General features: G+C 32.7%; 2 protein-coding genes across 2 annotated transcripts in view; both read left to right on the top strand.

Annotated features, from left to right (window-relative positions):
• Positions 1–1357: 1357 nt before the first annotated feature.
• On the top strand, positions 1358–2384 carry LOC125204474 (snakin-2-like). The gene is made up of 4 exons (XM_048103138.1): positions 1358–1415; positions 1519–1557; positions 1648–1684; positions 1927–2384. The coding sequence occupies exons 1-4, from the start codon at positions 1362–1364 to the stop codon at positions 2184–2186; spliced, it is 390 nt and encodes a 129-aa protein (XP_047959095.1). The 5' UTR covers positions 1358–1361; the 3' UTR covers positions 2187–2384.
• Positions 2385–13530: 11146 nt separating this feature from the next.
• Positions 13531–17262, top strand: part of LOC125203374 (calmodulin-binding protein 60 A-like) — a 7882-nt gene continuing 4150 nt past the window's right edge. The window contains 8 exon segments of the mRNA XM_048101705.1: positions 13531–13775; positions 14704–14856; positions 15238–15316; positions 15820–15872; positions 15969–16471; positions 16651–16811; positions 16923–17126; positions 17228–17241. Coding sequence (XP_047957662.1) covers positions 14777–14856; positions 15238–15316; positions 15820–15872; positions 15969–16471; positions 16651–16811; positions 16923–17126; positions 17228–17241 — 1094 coding nt within the window. The 5' untranslated portion in view covers positions 13531–13775; positions 14704–14776.

Here is a 17262-nt window from a genome sequence, read left to right as displayed (position 1 = left end):
TAGGCTCTAGCATCACCATTTGTTGAATATTGAATGATAATAATGGGCTGGAAAATGAATATGAAAGAGCTGTAAAATGTATAATTTGAATCAGCAACAATTAATGTGCATATATCTCTCTCTATATATAGAATTATGAATATAAAATAACTGTCTCTAATTAATATCATCATTAATACTGAACATGCTAAATAAAACTGCTCTAGTATTTCACAGGCCTAAGACCAAAAATGTACAGACGCAGTACTTGAGTTGCATTTATGTCTTTGATTTATTTTTCATTATTTCTGAAAATTACAAAAACAATTGTGTTTTGCGAGCACCAATTTGGCCTGGGAAATATTAGAGCAGTTTTATTTAGCATGTGCACTTTCATTTCAAATTTTGGGATAAGAAGATGAATGGAAACAAATTTTCAAGACTTAGATGTTGAATGATGATTGGTGTTTCTATAAATGGATAGCTTGTATAGTTATAACTTATAAGACACTTACAAGTATATATATCCAAAAGTTTTTTTTAAAAACTTTATACTTCAATAAATAAAACGCAGCATCTTTGTTGGTTATAATTTGTTGTCCGTGGTAATTGTCTAATTATTTGTTTTGATTCGCCTTCTTTGACTTGAGCATTTTGTACTTCATCTAGAAAAATGAAGTCAACTCCAAAAAAACTAGGGTTTTGCTTATAGTCGACTTTAGTTTAAAATTAAAAGTAAGGTCACTAGACTGGAATCAATTTTATGAAAACAATGAGCACCAAGTTCTAAAGATGAAATAATATCTCACCTCCACGGAGTTAATAGACTCTCTTCTTTTTTTGGGGTGTTATTTACTCCTACTTTTTAAATTTGTATGGAGTATTATCCTTTAAAATTTTCTTTTATTATAGTAGTCTTTTTTGATATTGGTGATAATAATAATATGTTGAACATTATTTTTTCTAAGAAAATAATTATCCTTCAAATTATTTTTTTTTCTAACAAAATAATCACCTTTCTCTTTTTTTGTGAAAGATGAGAGTGGGCTGTTTTAAATTGATGGGATGGGATGGGATGGGGAAGTAGTTTGTTGCCTTCATTAATGCACTGTTTTTTTCTATCATAGTATTAATATATGTAGGAGTACGATATTAGAGTAATCATTTATATATATTTTTAATAGCTGTAATATTCTGTGAGTTTTAATTACATCATTAATATTATGTCACATGTCATGCCATGTATCAAAACTATCGTCCAAATATGTAGATAGCATATATTTGTTGGCATTAAATTTTTGTCACAGGGGCATCATTGTCAAAATGTAACAAATTATTCTATAAATTAACTACCATGAGCTGACTGAAGTTCATAACAAGTGATGGCTTCTAAACCGGTGTTTGCACTGATCTTCTCTCTCTTCTTGGTTGCTCAAGTAAAATATTTTATTTTTATTTTTAGTATACCTTTTAAAAATGAGATCAGTGTAAAAAAGAAGCCTAAGAATTTTAATAACATCGCCATTTTTTGTCATGCAGGTTTCATCTGATTCAAAGAAAAATGAAGAATCCAGCCATGTTAGTTCTAACACTTTATATTTTCTTTAGTTTATTTAATAATATCTGAATAATTTATTTTCCATTTTCAAATTATTTTTTTTTCTTCAGGTTTTCAGCGGAGGAGACAATGAACGAATGGACGAGGGTAAGTTAATTTATATTTACTACTCCATCTTTTATTTTATTATATGTCAATTCAATTTTGTATTTGCTTAATTAGATATGATATTTCACATAACTATGTCCAGCTCATTATTGTGATCCCCACCATATCATCATGAACATATATTTTTTGGTTCATTCAAATACCAATTTAATTGTTATTAATACATCAAGAAATAGTTTTGTGACCATGAACTTTTGAATTGTCACAATACTTAATTACAGTGCAATACTTCAAAGATGGGGTAATATCCCGAGACCTCGCCCCATCTCCGGCCCCAACCCCTAGTCAGGGGATCGACTGCGGTGGGCTTTGCAAGACGCGATGCAGCCTCCACTCGAGACAGAATACATGCTTGAGGGCGTGTGGAACATGTTGTGCTAGGTGCAAGTGTGTGCCCCCAGGGACCTTTGGCAATAGAGAAATGTGTGGAACATGTTACACAAATATGACCACCCATGGAAATAAGAGCAAGTGCCCATAATCAAATAAAATTAATTAATATCTGTGGGGCCCCTTTTTGCAGCTGGATCTTTTAATGGCTTCATTGTATTAGACTATTAGGTTAAGTTTGGTGGGACTGTTTTGTTTGGATTGAACTTATTGTTGTCCTTGTTTTCTTTGAACTTGTGTAATATATGGAGTATCTTTCAATGAGAAGTTGGGATACTATTGTTTTTTTTTTTTTTTTTGGATGTTTCAATAATACGGTGAAAATTTTAGGCGAAGGAAAATATATACTACTATTGCTGAAATCGCTGGGGTTATTAACTGCTTTGATCAATATTTTGTGGAATCAAAGCTGAACAGGGATAGATTAATTTACAGTAGTTAAATCTGTGAAAGTTTCAAATTAATGGTTGACAAGATGAGGCCACTATGAATTTAATTTACTACGAGTATAGGTAAATTATTGGGTGTGGGCTACAAAATTATTTATCGGTGTCGACATTTCTGGAAATAATTAATTGGGTAGCTATGTTGTACCTTGGCCCATCTCAAATGGCAATTTTACATTAAATTAAGAAGTTCAATTCATTCCGAGTGGCAATTTTTATATAGTTGCTATTTTATATATCTTAATTAATTTGCTTATATATATAATTAATTTTACATGAATATCCATACATAACTTCTTTTCATGAGGTTCCCAACCTAAGTTAGGCGGCATGTTATCAATTCCTTAGGAAAACACATGGAAATATTCCTCCGATCATAACATTAGTACCAAAGTCTGCTGGGAAATGTACCACTGAAAATGATTTGTTCAATAATATCTGACTCTTCATTGCAAAAGATACATTTATCATTTTCAATTCCGGGAATATCAATTTTGATGAGTCTTTCTTCGTTGTTGAGTTTTCCTTGCTGAACGAAACATGTGTGGATATATGCAGCCATGGTGGTCCTCATCCTCTAAACTCTGGAATTCTCATTTACAAGAAAAGTGACTGACAGTCTAACAACTTTACAATTGTAGTCTGATCACAATCTTTTGAACTCATTCTTCATCACAAGTTCATTGTAATGAATTTAAAGCATGGTGTACCACATTGAAATCTTCTATAAATTGCGATTTTTGCTACAGTTCTATCAAATCTTGATTGAAATGGGTTGAAGCAGGCCTATAAGCCTACACACTTTTATTTTTCATTTTTGGGAAAAAATAATATGGTTGAATTCAATAATAATAATTTTTCTTAAATTACTAACTTCAGTTAGGTGGGTTATAATACTAATTTTTCTTTTTTTATTAAATTCAATAAAAAAATGAAAGTATCTTTCTTTCTAAGAGATAAGATTCAATAGAAAAATATTCTCAGCGTCTTTTTTACTTTGACTCGTGGGAAGATATACTCTGGGATCTTACCCGACAAGGAATTTCGCTACCTTAGGACCGTTATAGTTACGGCCGCCGTTCACCTAGGTTTCGGTCGCCGGCTCCCCTGTCATCAGGTCACCAACTTCCTGTTGATGTAAAATGATGCTGTATTAATATAAAATTCTTACAATGAAAGAGATTCTCATATTTCCACAATTCTATTTTAAGTGGATGCGAGATCTAGCAATTTATTTTTCATGGTTGTAGAGGCAGTTTTTGTTCGAATCCCTCCTTTTAAATTGCTAACTTGCTAAGTCATCAATGCAATGTATTAAAAATGTCAACACAAATTTGTGTTGACATTTTAAGTATCAATGTAAACACAATGTATTAAAATATCAACTAAGTTTATGTTGACATTGCAATGTGATCGTGTTGACATTTTTAATACACTGCATTGATGGATTAGCAGAATTAACAACTTAAAAAAAGGTTAGTAACTGATCGCACTTATAGAAGGAGATATATAGTACTTCCTCCGTCCCATAGTAGATGACATAGTTGAAAAATGGCGCGAGATTTTAGGATATGTTGTTTTGTATATTAAATAGAAAGAGAAAATAATATATTTATATTAATGTGAGAGTTAACTTTTTTCAGAAAAAGAAATATGTCATCTTTTGTGGGATAAACTAAAAAGGAAAGTGTGATATTTATTATATTGGATGGAGGAACTTATTTTTATTTTTAAATCAGAAAAAGTAAATTACTCTATCCGCTTCTTGGAGGAATTCTAGTTTCCAGCCCACTCGTTTCCAAGATTTTGTAAACTAAAACTAGAAAAGCCCACTATGATATTTTAATTAGATAGAACATTGTATTGGCTAAGTTCGTAATAAATAATCTCTTTATTTATATATTTGAGAAAAAAAATCTGAATCCAAAACAAGGCGCCTCTTCGTTAAATATTAAAGTCATTATGCTTTCGAAATCAGAAGAGCTGTTATTTTTTAGCATTTAACACAAAATAAATATTCTTCTCGTCCCAACTTAGTTGAGCCGTATACTTGTCTAGGATGTCTCAATTAAGTTGGATTTGACATTTTCCTTTAAAATAAAAATAAAATATCTAATCATTCGTATATTATTTTCTACTTTTACTTTACTCTCTTATCTCTCCTTCTTTATTTTTTTTTATTTACTATTTCATTTAACTTAATTTCTTAATCTTTTTGTCGAAAAGAAATGTCCCAACTAAATTGCAATGGAGAGAGTATTTTTGCGTTTAACACACTTATTTTTATAAATTTTAGAATATATCATGAGATTTTTTTAACTCAGTCCAATGGCGTTTTAGCTTGGAGTCCGACACGTGATTATGTTTATTAATACAGTGGAGTACTTTTCTATTTACTCTTGTTCTAATTTGAACTATCGACTTATTAGATTGGGGAGAAGTGTTTATTAACTGAGTGATGCTATAAAATTAGAGTTGTTGGTCAGAATATTATATGTTCATACTTTAAAATAAAGTTGAAAATCTTAATAGTTCTATTCTAGTACATGGATCGTGTCTGGAATGATGATAACTAGTTTAATTTGATAATTACTAGTGTTAACTCATACTCCATCTAATTACATGGAAAACCGAAGAATTAATGTCGAAACTGAAATTTATTGTAAAACATATACTCCCTCTGTCCGCGAATAGGAGTCCCGTTTTACTATTTTAGTCCGTTCGCGAATAGGAATCTCGGTTCACTTTTACCATAAATGGTAATATGGTCTCACCTTCCACTAACTCATTCCACTTACATTTCATTTAAAATTAATATATATAAGTGGGACTCCTAACAGCGGACGGGGGGAATATATGTGTGAAAGCTTTTCGATTCTTTATTAGTATAGGAAGAACTAATGTTCAATCGCCACTATATATGTATCAATCTTCCCCTAGTTGACATAATAATAAAAGATAACATCAAAACTGAAAGGCACTAAACTAATTATACATGAAATTACAAATCACAAGTTTTTAAATCATAGTCGTCTCGTTAAAGCTGCTTTCTGCAGCCGATATAATTAGGTCAGCTTCCTAATGCATAAAAAATTGGAGATGGGCACGACTTAAGTTGATCATTTTCTATTTCTTATACTTAATTAATTAAAGATATAATTAGTAAAACAATTTAAGAATGCAAATACATGTATATTCAGGGGTCGTCTAGAACTGATTACATGCTGCAAGTATATTGCCTGGATATAATATGCTTGAACACTAAAAAATTTGTGATGAAATTGGGTTTCAAGTCTCTGTCTAATTAGCTAGATAGAGTGGATGTTTGGTCATGTGGTAGAGACACATGCTGTGACACCAGAACAAATCACATGTTGTCTCTGGTACAATTGATGATGAATGGTGGTATACTTTATTAATGAATCATTGGATGTCATGTACTCATATGTACATAATTAGGCTCTATGTGGGTAAAACATAGCTCTTCTACAACTCAAATTATTAGTACTCCTATAGTTTTGAATACATAAAATCAGTCTTCGATAATGGTTGGCAGCTGTGGATATTAAAAAATGTTTAATACTACAGATTATGATCTTTAAAATTAATTATTAGTGTTGAACATTCGTGAAGCACGTTGGTTTTTCTATTTTGCGATATGTGTCATGCCAAATCCAATGGTGCAGAGATTTGAAAGCATATTCTATGACATGGAGTACTATTATATTATTTGTATTTCTCATTCATTATTTGTTAATAATTCAGCATTCATCTAGCATGCATAAGGATTTACACTACTTGATTGAAGTTTATACTAGTAGTATATAGGAGTATTGTAAAATCATCGATCTAAGCTCATTTATTAATGCCAAATGAGTTATATATGTTAGTATATTAAAAAAATATCGTGAATGAGGTCTAGTTCGAGTGGTTAAGTAGAGTTACATACCAAAAATTTGCTTAGCGAGAGGTTTTTTATTCAATTTTGCTTGTATCCTAACGTGCGTTGTTTTTCCATCTTGTGTGAATTGTGATGGTGTGTGTATATATATGTATGGTGCAGTGCAAAAAAATATCAAAGAACATACACATAGGAAGCCCTAAATTTCTGAAATGCAAATTGTGTTAACGAAAAAAAGAATGATAATATGATAATATTAATTAATGTTTGAATTGTCTGTATTGTGATGGAGATAAGCTCATTAATTCTACAAATAAAATGAACCAAACAATTTATTTACTATATTTCAAAATGAAAATGAGATTATTATCAACAGTTGGACAGAATTTTTGTAGCACAAGCTACATTCCGATTGTCAGTGTCAAGCAAGATCACCAAAAAAACAAAATAGATAAACGAAAATCGAAGAGGAAGCTTCGTAGAAACTACAATGCTTTTGTCACTTTGGAGACAATTATTTGCTATTTTCCATTGCATTGTTTTTTGTTTTAAATTTCTCACAGTAAATCACGAATAATAAGGAATTTTACATCATGCAGAAATAAAATAGCCGGGATTAGTGCAGGAATTTAAAATTCACCTAGTTATTCGTGTAATTTTCACCAAATAACTCATTTATAATAAACCATTTTTAGGGTAGATATCAATATCATATAAGTATATCTAAAGAGTAATTAAGACGTAGGAAACTGAATTTCGATTTCTTTCAACAAATATGAGATTTAAATTCTTAAACAAACGTGTACGTAGTTGATAGTATAGATATTGCCTCATCGCTCTTATTGAAATCAATATCAATGAATATAAGAGTATAAACTATTTCAAGATATGAGTCCATGACATGAAACCTTATATCCGATTTTGGGACGAATCATCTACGTTTGAATAGCTCGAGTTTGAGGAACAATTCACCATATATATATTCAACTCTAGAATTGAATTAGAGCGGTCCAGTGTTCGCGACGTGCGCCCAACGAGGCAATGACCCATCACCTGATGCACACAGATCATGAAAGAGAACATGACATGCTTTAAAATGGATTATTCGGTACTATTTAAAAGGATCATATATATGAATATGATTACGTGATATTCCTCCGTCCACAAAAAATAGACAAGATTGTGAATGACATGGATATTAATGTATAATTGTTAAAGTAAGAGGGAGATAAGAAAAGTACAGAGATGGAGGAAAAATTTAGTGAGATGAGTGTTAATGGATTTTGGGGTCCTTATCCACCTTCTCTCTCACATATAAACAGTACGGGGTATTAAAAATTTATATAAAAATAAATAGCCTATTCATTGTGTATGAAATTCAGCATTCAGGTGTATGAATTACAAATTTGTTATTTTATGTTAATTTACTCTCGCGTTCTGTATATACTATAATAAGAGTATAATATTTTAAGGGAGATAAAATAATGGAGTAGGTATTTTGTCAAATTCTTTCACAATAATCTAGTAATTTGAACCTTTAAATATTTTGATATAAAATAATCATATCTTAATTTCTATAAATCAACTTAACTTATAAATTTTTAGTACATAATAAATATTCATTACTGATTTTTATGCTGAATAAAATTCCTAGCACTTGGAATAATATTTTTATGATAATATATTTTTATATTCAACAATACTTAGTTGTATAACAAATACATCTATTACTATAAATATCAATAATGTAAATTCATTTAAGTAATAGTGACAAAATAATATTACACAACTTTTATATAAATGTATTTATAATACAAACTTTTTAGTAGGAGTAATAAGCATTAACAAAGTAAACTCCTTAGACCAACATTTATATAAAAATATTTACATATTAGTATATCTGTATATGGTAGAGAGTGGCCGAAGTTATATTTATATATTATTTGTGAGAAAGTAGCAGGCGGGTGGGGGTGGTAATTTGGATTAGTTTTACTTCAAGTAATTAAGGAAAAAAGGTATAAAGCAAAAGTACGTGTGAGCCTCCTTATTTATCACAGCAGAGGATCCTTGCCCAGATTCTAATGGGTTGTAGTAACCACCAAGACTTAATTAGTGAGTGTCAGTTTAGAAAGAAGCTGATTCAGGTCATAATCACTAATGAATGAGTGTCAGTGTGTTTCAGCCTTTCAGGTCATAAAAATTTGTTATATTTATAAACTTTTTAGATTAAAATGATGTTTTTTTCCCTCACGACATTATTTTTTGGAACAAAACGATGGTGGGGAAGCGACTGCAATTAACAATTAATTAAGAGTTAGTTAGTTAACTAGGGATTTGATTGCAGTTTTGATTAGGATCAGTAATTTAAAATTTAAATTCTAAATTATTCGGAGCAATACACTGTGTTGTGATGACGGTAAGAACTATATATACATGATGATTTTGGTGCTCAGAAATAAAATTAAAAAGAAATTATTGGAAAATATTTAATCAAAATGTCGTTGTTACATCTCCACAGTGGGGATAGACTGACATCGCTTACCAATCTCGACGTTAGACACTAATTTTGGAAATTCGTAACACAAATAATTTTCAATATTCACAAATTTGACTAATAAAGGCGATACAATCTTACAGCTTAAGAATTGTTTTTAATAGTAAATTAATAAGAATTGTTTTTCATATTAATAAGAAATGTTCTTCCTCCGGCCGAGGACGGGTCTAGTTTTGACATGGTCTATTATTTTAATTTATATTATTTTGGGGTGGAAATATCAATAATCTTATGGAGGAAATTTATAGATAAGATTTTAATAGTTGATGGCATACATATAACACATCGTGCTTTGTAGTACTCCCTCCGTCCCGCTTTAGCAGTCTCATTGACTTTTTTGCCATCTTTTTGTAAAAATAATAAAAAATAGTTAAAGAGGAGAAATGGTAAATTAAGAGAGAGAATAATATAGAGAAGAGTCTTATCTACATTATTGTCTCTCTTACTTTACCATTTCTCCACTTTAACTATTTTTTATCATTTTTACAAAAAGAGGGCAGACAATGGGACTGCTAAAGCGGGACGGAGAGAGTATTTGTCTAATATAGGAAATATGAAAATTGAATATTACGTAATCGTAACTGTTTTTGCATTTTTGTTTCGGTCTATATAAGTATTTTTTTTTAGTATATATCTCAATTGGAAACAAATTAATTTAAAGAATAAAATAATTTTTATATCTAACGTAAATAAATAATTAAAAAAAATAAGATCTCTATTCCTCTATGTAATATTTGAATCAGAGTAATGGCCCAAGCCACTCCATTATTATATATAGACCGATCATATCCGAATTTTTTGGAATGTACATTTATATAATTGTGACACTATAGTACTTTATTTATTTCGGATAAGAATAATGTTTTTGCACATGCAGACCTCGTCCAGTCTATTCAAATCCCAGTACAATAAGGTTTGAGGGTTAAAAACGAAGTAGTAATATCAAATTGATTCAAATATACATAGTGCAGTCCTATTCCTAACGCAAATTCAAACAACACACAAAATAGTAAATACAAATAAGGGCATTCGCATCACTTTCTCGGTCTCGTCTCGACGAGACGAGACAGCGTTGCAACACTCGTCTCGTCTCGACGAGACACGACATCTCTTCGCGCGATGCGTGCCGGCGAGACGACGCGCGCCCCACGTGGCGCGCGCTGGAGGGTGGCGTGATGCCCACTCGCCGGCCCGCGAGTGGGCGTCGGTGTTTCGACGTAATATTTTTTTTTTATAAATTCGAAAAATTTGAATTTAATAAAAAAATATATATATTTTAAACGGTCAAATGACCGTTGGCCTCAAACGGTCAAATTTTTTTTTTAAAAAAATTTCTTTTATTATTTTATAAATATACTCCATACTCCATTCACCATTTTACACACAAACACTACTCTCATTTCTCTTCCGTTCACTACACTCATCTATTCTTTTCTCTCAAATTGTTGAAATTATGTATTTTTTTTATTTTTTTAGGTATTTAAATTGTAATTTTATTTTATTTAATGAAGTGTGTTTTTTATTAATTGAATTTGTTGGAATTAAAAATAAAAAATGAAATTGAATGAATAGTTAAGAGATGGTTAAGAGATGATTAAGAGATGGAGGGATGCAGGTGCTGTCTCTTAGTTAAGAGATGAGCTGAAAAATACAGTGGAGCCCATGAATAATTAAAAGATGAGACGGTTAAGAGACGGATAAGAGACAGCGTTGCGGATGGCCTAAATTCTCATAATTATAGTAGTATAATAAGTTGTATGTATCCAGCAGATATTTGACAACTGATATTTGATGAGTAACCAAAAAGTTTTACTACCCAATTAATGATACTACTAATTAACTCATTTAATATCATTAATTGAAGATAAATAGAGCAATAATTATAAAGTAGTACTGAAATTAATCATGCTTCTAATCACCGCATTTATGTCTTTATTATCAATTTGAGTTAGGTAAAACGTAATTTATTTGCCTAACTTAATAGGTAGGTTGTGTGTTTTCGGATATACGATAACGCTATAATATTGTATGATTATTAGTATAATACTAATAATTAGTCACGTCTATTAAAACATCATAGTACTAATTATTAGAGATGTCAATTGGGCTAACTAGTTCGGGTTCGGGCCAATCTATTGGGGTTGCCGGGCTATTTGATACGGGCTATTCGGGTTATGGATTTTTCGAGTTATAAATTTTCAACCCTAACCATAAGCCGCCGGATTTTGGGCTAACCCATCGGGCTATTCGGGCCTAAAAGCTTTCGAAAATAATTTCTTTTATCGAAATTTTCTTCTATAAATGTTTTTAAATTTTAGATACTTTTTTCTTTTTAGTTAGAACCATATTAAATCTTCATATTTTCATAGTATTCTACAATAATACTTGGAAAGAAGCATTTCATCTCGATCAACTACAACATAAATTAAAGCTTGTATTCGTGTCATTATTTTGGCATTATTTTGATGGTGGTAAGACACTAGTGACAGATGATGGGACGGTGGAATAATGAGTTGAGGTGGAACTTGAAAGCTGATATTGTGGGATCAAGTGGAAAAATATAGAATGAAGATTGAATAAGACTAATGATTATGTAGAAAGATTGAGGACTCAAAAATATATATAAAAAAAAACTCCTAAAATTTAATAATTTTTAATAATAAGTTGCAACTCATCGGGCCGACCCGCAACCCGTTCGGGCCAACCCGTTTAACCTGCCAACCCAGTCAGGCCAACCCGTTTAGCCCGTTTTGTATTCGGGTAATAAAATTAAAACCCTAACCCGCTCATTTTATCGGGTTGTTCGGGCTGGCCCACGGGTTTCGGGTTGAATTGACATCCCTACTAATTAAGTACTATTAGATACAATTATTCATTATTAGGCATGTTACAAATCAATCATACTATATGATAAACTCTTTACCAGCATTATTTGAACACGTACAATTAGACAGGTCTATCAAAAGATCACACAATTATATACCATTATTAATAATTAGGCATGTTACACATCAATCATATACAGACTATTTACCATCATTATTTGAACACGTATTATACACGGATATATAGATTATAGAATATACATATGAAAAATCGTAGTCACTCACTATTTATTTATTTATTTTGCATGAGCAATCAGGTTTAGGGGAAAATTAATTTCTTTAGGCACATCTATTTGTATTTTACGTAATTCTTTTGGTGTGTTTTATATTTCACGTCTCCAAAAAATACTTCGCTATTTTAGTGTTTGTACAAAAGTGAATCCGTTATATAGACACAATTTTACAACTCGACCCTTCCCCTTAATATATCAATTTATTTAAATTTTAAATCATACTATTATATTGGGGAGGATCCTCTGCTGTGATAAATAATACAGCAGAGGATGTTGTGCATAAAACGCATAATATAATGAATGAAATGCAGGTTCACGCATATTTTTGTTTTATTCCTTTTTCCCTTAGTTACTTGAAGTAAAACTAATCCAAATTACCACCACCAAAATAAAAGTATGCGTGAGCCTGCGTTTCATTCATTATATTATGCACAACATCTTCTGCTGTGTTATTTATCACAGCAGAGGATCCTCCCCAATAGAATCTTGCTCTCCAAAAATAAAATAAAAATCTTTCATATTATAACTTAACATAAAATTTTGTTCTTAGAGAATATAAATTGGATAATAAATAGACTATACATACTAAAATACATATATTCTGATATTCCATTGGAATACGTAAGCTCTCATGCTGACTAAAAAGTGGGTTCCACACGCTTTGGTTACTCGAGCTCTCCACCTTCATTAATCCATCAAACTCCATGAAAATGAAGCTATAATCACTCTGCTAAACCTAATTCGAAATCTCATTTTCAAATTTGTACTGATCCCTAAAAATCAAATCTTTTTTGTTCAATTTACTGGTCTTTCTTGGATTCATTCCCACCCTTCCATCCCCTCAAATTAAAAAAAACAAAAAAAAAACATCCAAATTCCAAACCAATTAACTCACCAGTAGTAATATGCCGATGATGCTTCTATTGTGATAGTATCGGTATTGTTTTTTATTGTATTGTTATTACTAAAATATTAATTTAATTGTAACACCCCGAATTTTTTTATCTTTTTATTTATTCTTAAAAGGACGTTGCTTGTGCACCCGAAAATTTTTATCTTTATTCCTTTTGTCGAGAGAAGAATTACTCCCTCCGCCCCGCTTAAGATGACGCGTTTTCCTTTTTAGTTTGTCCCAACTAAGATGACACATTTCCTTTTTTGGTAACTTTCTCTCTCCAATAAATACACTCAACCACTTTTTCTCACTCCTATTAAAATATCCATCTATCTTCATCTCTCTACTTTAATACCTACACTCACCTTCTCTCTCTCTCCAATTAAACATTTTAACCAATAACTCCTAAAATCTCGTGCCGGCTAAGCAATGTGTCATTTTAGCCGGGGACGGAGGGAGTATAATTTTTGAGCCGAAATAATTATTCTTTTGAGGAGCGCAAAAACCAATTATTTATTCCAAATTTGCAGTTGGTCAAATATATTTCTCCCAACTCCATCACCAAACCGTTTCTCCGTATCTCCACTCTCTAAAATCTCTCCATCAAACCAAATCTCCGCAGAATTTATTATATATCTCTTCCCACAATTCTCAGCAAATTTTAACGCCGTCCCAGTGCGGTTTCTCATCGTTTCTGCAAAGCTTGAACCGAGAGACTGAGATTTTCAATATCCTTTGCTTCTGCAAGTTTTGCTTCCTCCGGAAGGTATAGTCCTCTAAATTCTGATTTTCCTTCATGTCTTTTTCCATGGCATATTCCCACAAATTCAATAGTTCACTCATGAATTTAGTAAAGCACGGCTGAAATCTTTTTGAGTAACACATCAATAGTCAAAGCTTCAATCTTTATACTGAAAAAGTATGTTTGAAACCGAATCAACTCCAAATTCTTTAAAAGCAAACTCGAAACCGAATGAATTTTAATCTGGGGAAGAAGGGGAATTACTTACCGGCGTGAGAAGAGAGAGGACAGCGGCTGTTCGGCGTCGGCTGCTGGAGTTTCCGAGGCGACGACGGTGGACCGAGGCGGTGGCAGCGGCTGCTGGTATAGGAGCGTTCAGAGAGAGAAGCCCGACTTTGTGAGGAGAAGCTGAGAGAAAAAGGTGCCGAGGTGAGGTAGAAAGGAGAGAGGATGAGGCTTTACAATTTGGGTGTATAATCACTGATTTTGGGGGAGAAATCGTGAGACAATGGCGGGTGAGCTGCAAGAGAGAGAAAGAGAGATGATGATGGAGGTTGATATCCGTGTTTGGTGATGAGGGAATATTTTTAGTTGGTTCTTTACTCTTGGTTGTAATATTTGGGCCATTTGTTTTATTTCTTAAACTTAGGATTGGGCCAAATAAATGTAAGTGTGAAGGTTGTTTTTAGATAGTGGGCTTTTTGTGACTGGCCGTGTGAGTACAGAAAAACAGTGAAGCATAATAAATCTTGTTTAATAGGATTAATTCATGTAGATTTTGAGTATGTAAATAAAATGTGAGAATTTTAGATTTTGTTATAGGAAAGAATAAGAATAATTTGAGCGCACAAACATGGGATGTATGCATTGTTCCCCCAATAAGCAAATTTGCTTCCGATTCTCTCACTCAAGCATCCGTGATTGATATTAACGCATTTATAGTTTTATACAGGACCCAATATTTACTAGCTTTTGCAATTTTAAAGCGCCAGAGGCTGTGGTTTGTGGGTGGTGAAGCTGTCGACATGTCTCATAAGCGCCACGGAAGGGAAGAAGGTGGTTCCATCGATGAGAAGCGTTTGAGGAAATCTCATTCCTTTAGAAGGTAAGTTGGATGGCTCAAGAAAAAATTTGAGGATTTTTGGCACATATCCGTTTCTTGATTATTATGCTATGGAAAATTAGTGATGGGAGTTTCATGACTGTTGATTTCTATTTTAGGGTTATGTGTTAGTCATTAGTATGTAGAGGTGATCAACTCTGTCTTGGAGTTTTGGAGATTTAATTGAGGAATCAATTTTTGTAACTTAATAGTAGTATAGTTTTTAGGAATTGGTTCATCTAAGGAGAAGGGTAAAATGAGCTTTGAGATGGACTGTTGGATTCCCTAAGGCCAAGTTCATTGATCTGCATCTTGGTTCGTCTGAGTTCCGATAGTACTAGAATATTCAGTTTGCTGATTCTCCTTTTTTGCTACTTCTCATAGTGTAGTGCTGGAAGTGATCAACTTGATAAGAATGCAAAATCTCATGAACCCAATTCTGGAGCCTCTGATTCGTCGAGTTGTAAGTATAATTGAAATTCTTGCTTTACATATATCCGTGATTTACATTTTTTGCCCATTTCTTGTATTTTAGTTTTTCATTCCATTTATTGGAAGCATATATAACTTGGTCAGTTGATTTCTTTAGTGTGTAAGTTGGTTCAGGAGAGTAATCGTTACCACGTAACTCGTCATTAAATTCGTGGTGGCAGAAGCCTATATTTTACTCCATATATTTCGGAAAACAACGAGATACTGTATTGTTTAACACTCAGAAAATTGATTTACCTGCTTGCATCTAATTTGTTTTAGTGTTAGAAATTATGTTATCTTGTTTGTTGCATGCCTTTTTCCTGATTCCATCAATTAAATGTCTTTATTAATATCATTAACTACTTAAAATTGTGTGCTTAATTACTTCTAATATGTGTAGGCTATCTAGTATTTCCTTTTCCAGGCACAAGTTTCTGATTGATGAAGGAAGACGTTTATTAATATTTAGTTTGTTTCGACTCGAGCTCTCAGGTCAAGGAGGAGGTGGACTCAGCATTAAGGAAGTATATAGTTTCCGCCAAACGGTATGCCATCAGTCCTTGGTTCAAAGAGACAACTTTATTAATCAGGAATTTTCGCACTATTCTTACTCCATCGTGCCTTTTCGATCAAATTTGCAGGAATTCTGGGAAAGAGCCATGCTTTTCTGATCCAAAGAGTATACAGTTGCAATTACAGTTAAAATTTTTGAATGCTATATCTCTTCCCGTTTTCACTGGGACTCGTATCGAGGGAGACTCTGGCACAAGTGTGGAAGTTGCTTTAGTTGACGCTCATACAGGAGAAGTTGTTTCTAATGGTGCTTGGTCATCTGCAAAGGTGGAAATGGTAGTACTTGAAGGAGATTTTGATGGTGACGAGGGAGATAATTGGACCCTCGATGAGTTCGCAAATAATATAGTGAGAGAGCGGGAAGGCAAAAAGCCTCTTTTAATCGGAGATGTGATCTTGACCCTTAACAATGGTATGGGATCTGTTGGTGATATTTCATTTACGGATAATTCAAGCTGGACAAGAAGTCGTAAGTTCAGATTGGGGGCTAGATTGCTAGATGATGCTGGTGGTCTCAGAATAAGAGAGGCCAGAACAGATCCCTTTGTTGTCAGGGATCATCGTGGAGAATGTGAGTTCACTCCCTTTATTTTCTCATCTCTCTTATTGTCATTGTTATACATTTGTTAAGGCGGATGAAAGTGGAAACATAAGAGTTATATATGTAGATGTCTATAATGTGCAACAGTAGAGTGAATATTGGGGCCATGTTGGTTGACCTTTTTTCCATTTTGTATTTCGCCTTTCAAGTGTACAAAAAGCACCATCCTCCATCCCTGACTGATGAAGTTTGGCGGCTGGAGAAAATTGGAAAAGACGGAGCATTTCACAAACGCCTGAGCAAGGAAGGAATTAGGACCGTGCATGATTTCCTGCTCTTGCTCTCCTTAGACCCCACAAGGCTTCGAAACGTAATGATACTATCAAAATCATCCTGTATTCATAATCACGAGATATGTTTAATATACAGTTACATTAAGATCCATAGCAAGTAATAGTAAATGTTGTTGAAATTCCTGCAGATCCTCGGGAATGGCATGTCCACTAAGAAGTGGGAAGTGACTATGGAGCATGCTCAGACATGTGTACTGGACAAAAAGTTGTACATGTACACCCCCGCACCTCCAGGACAGAATGGTGTTGTTTTTAATGTAGTTGGACAAGTGGTCGGGATATTCTCCGATGGCCAGTATGTGGCTTCTGATAAGTTGTCCGATGATGAAAAGGTTGTCGTATGCTATTTATTTACCTTTATAGTATTGATGTATAATATCTTGATAGGATCAATTACTGATTACACTGTAATTGCATTTTGTGTTGAGTTCAGGCAGATGCTCATCAGTTGGTCACCTCCGCATTTAG

Source organism: Salvia hispanica, chromosome 2 (genome assembly GCF_023119035.1).
Source record: "Salvia hispanica cultivar TCC Black 2014 chromosome 2, UniMelb_Shisp_WGS_1.0, whole genome shotgun sequence".
Taxonomy (NCBI): Eukaryota; Viridiplantae; Streptophyta; class Magnoliopsida; order Lamiales; family Lamiaceae; genus Salvia; species Salvia hispanica.
This window is presented reverse-complemented; position numbering and strand designations above follow the sequence as displayed.

Bases quoted from the DNA above. Each gene is read 5' to 3' on its own strand.
- LOC125204474 (XM_048103138.1), top strand. From the start codon at position 1,362: ATGGCTTCTAAACCGGTGTTTGCACTGATCTTCTCTCTCTTCTTGGTT. The intron at 1,416-1,518 runs GTAAAATATTTT...TTTGTCATGCAG, and splicing joins CTCTCTTCTTGGTTGCTCAA to GTTTCATCTGATTCAAAGAA. The intron at 1,558-1,647 runs GTTAGTTCTAAC...TTTTTTCTTCAG, and splicing joins AAAATGAAGAATCCAGCCAT to GTTTTCAGCGGAGGAGACAA.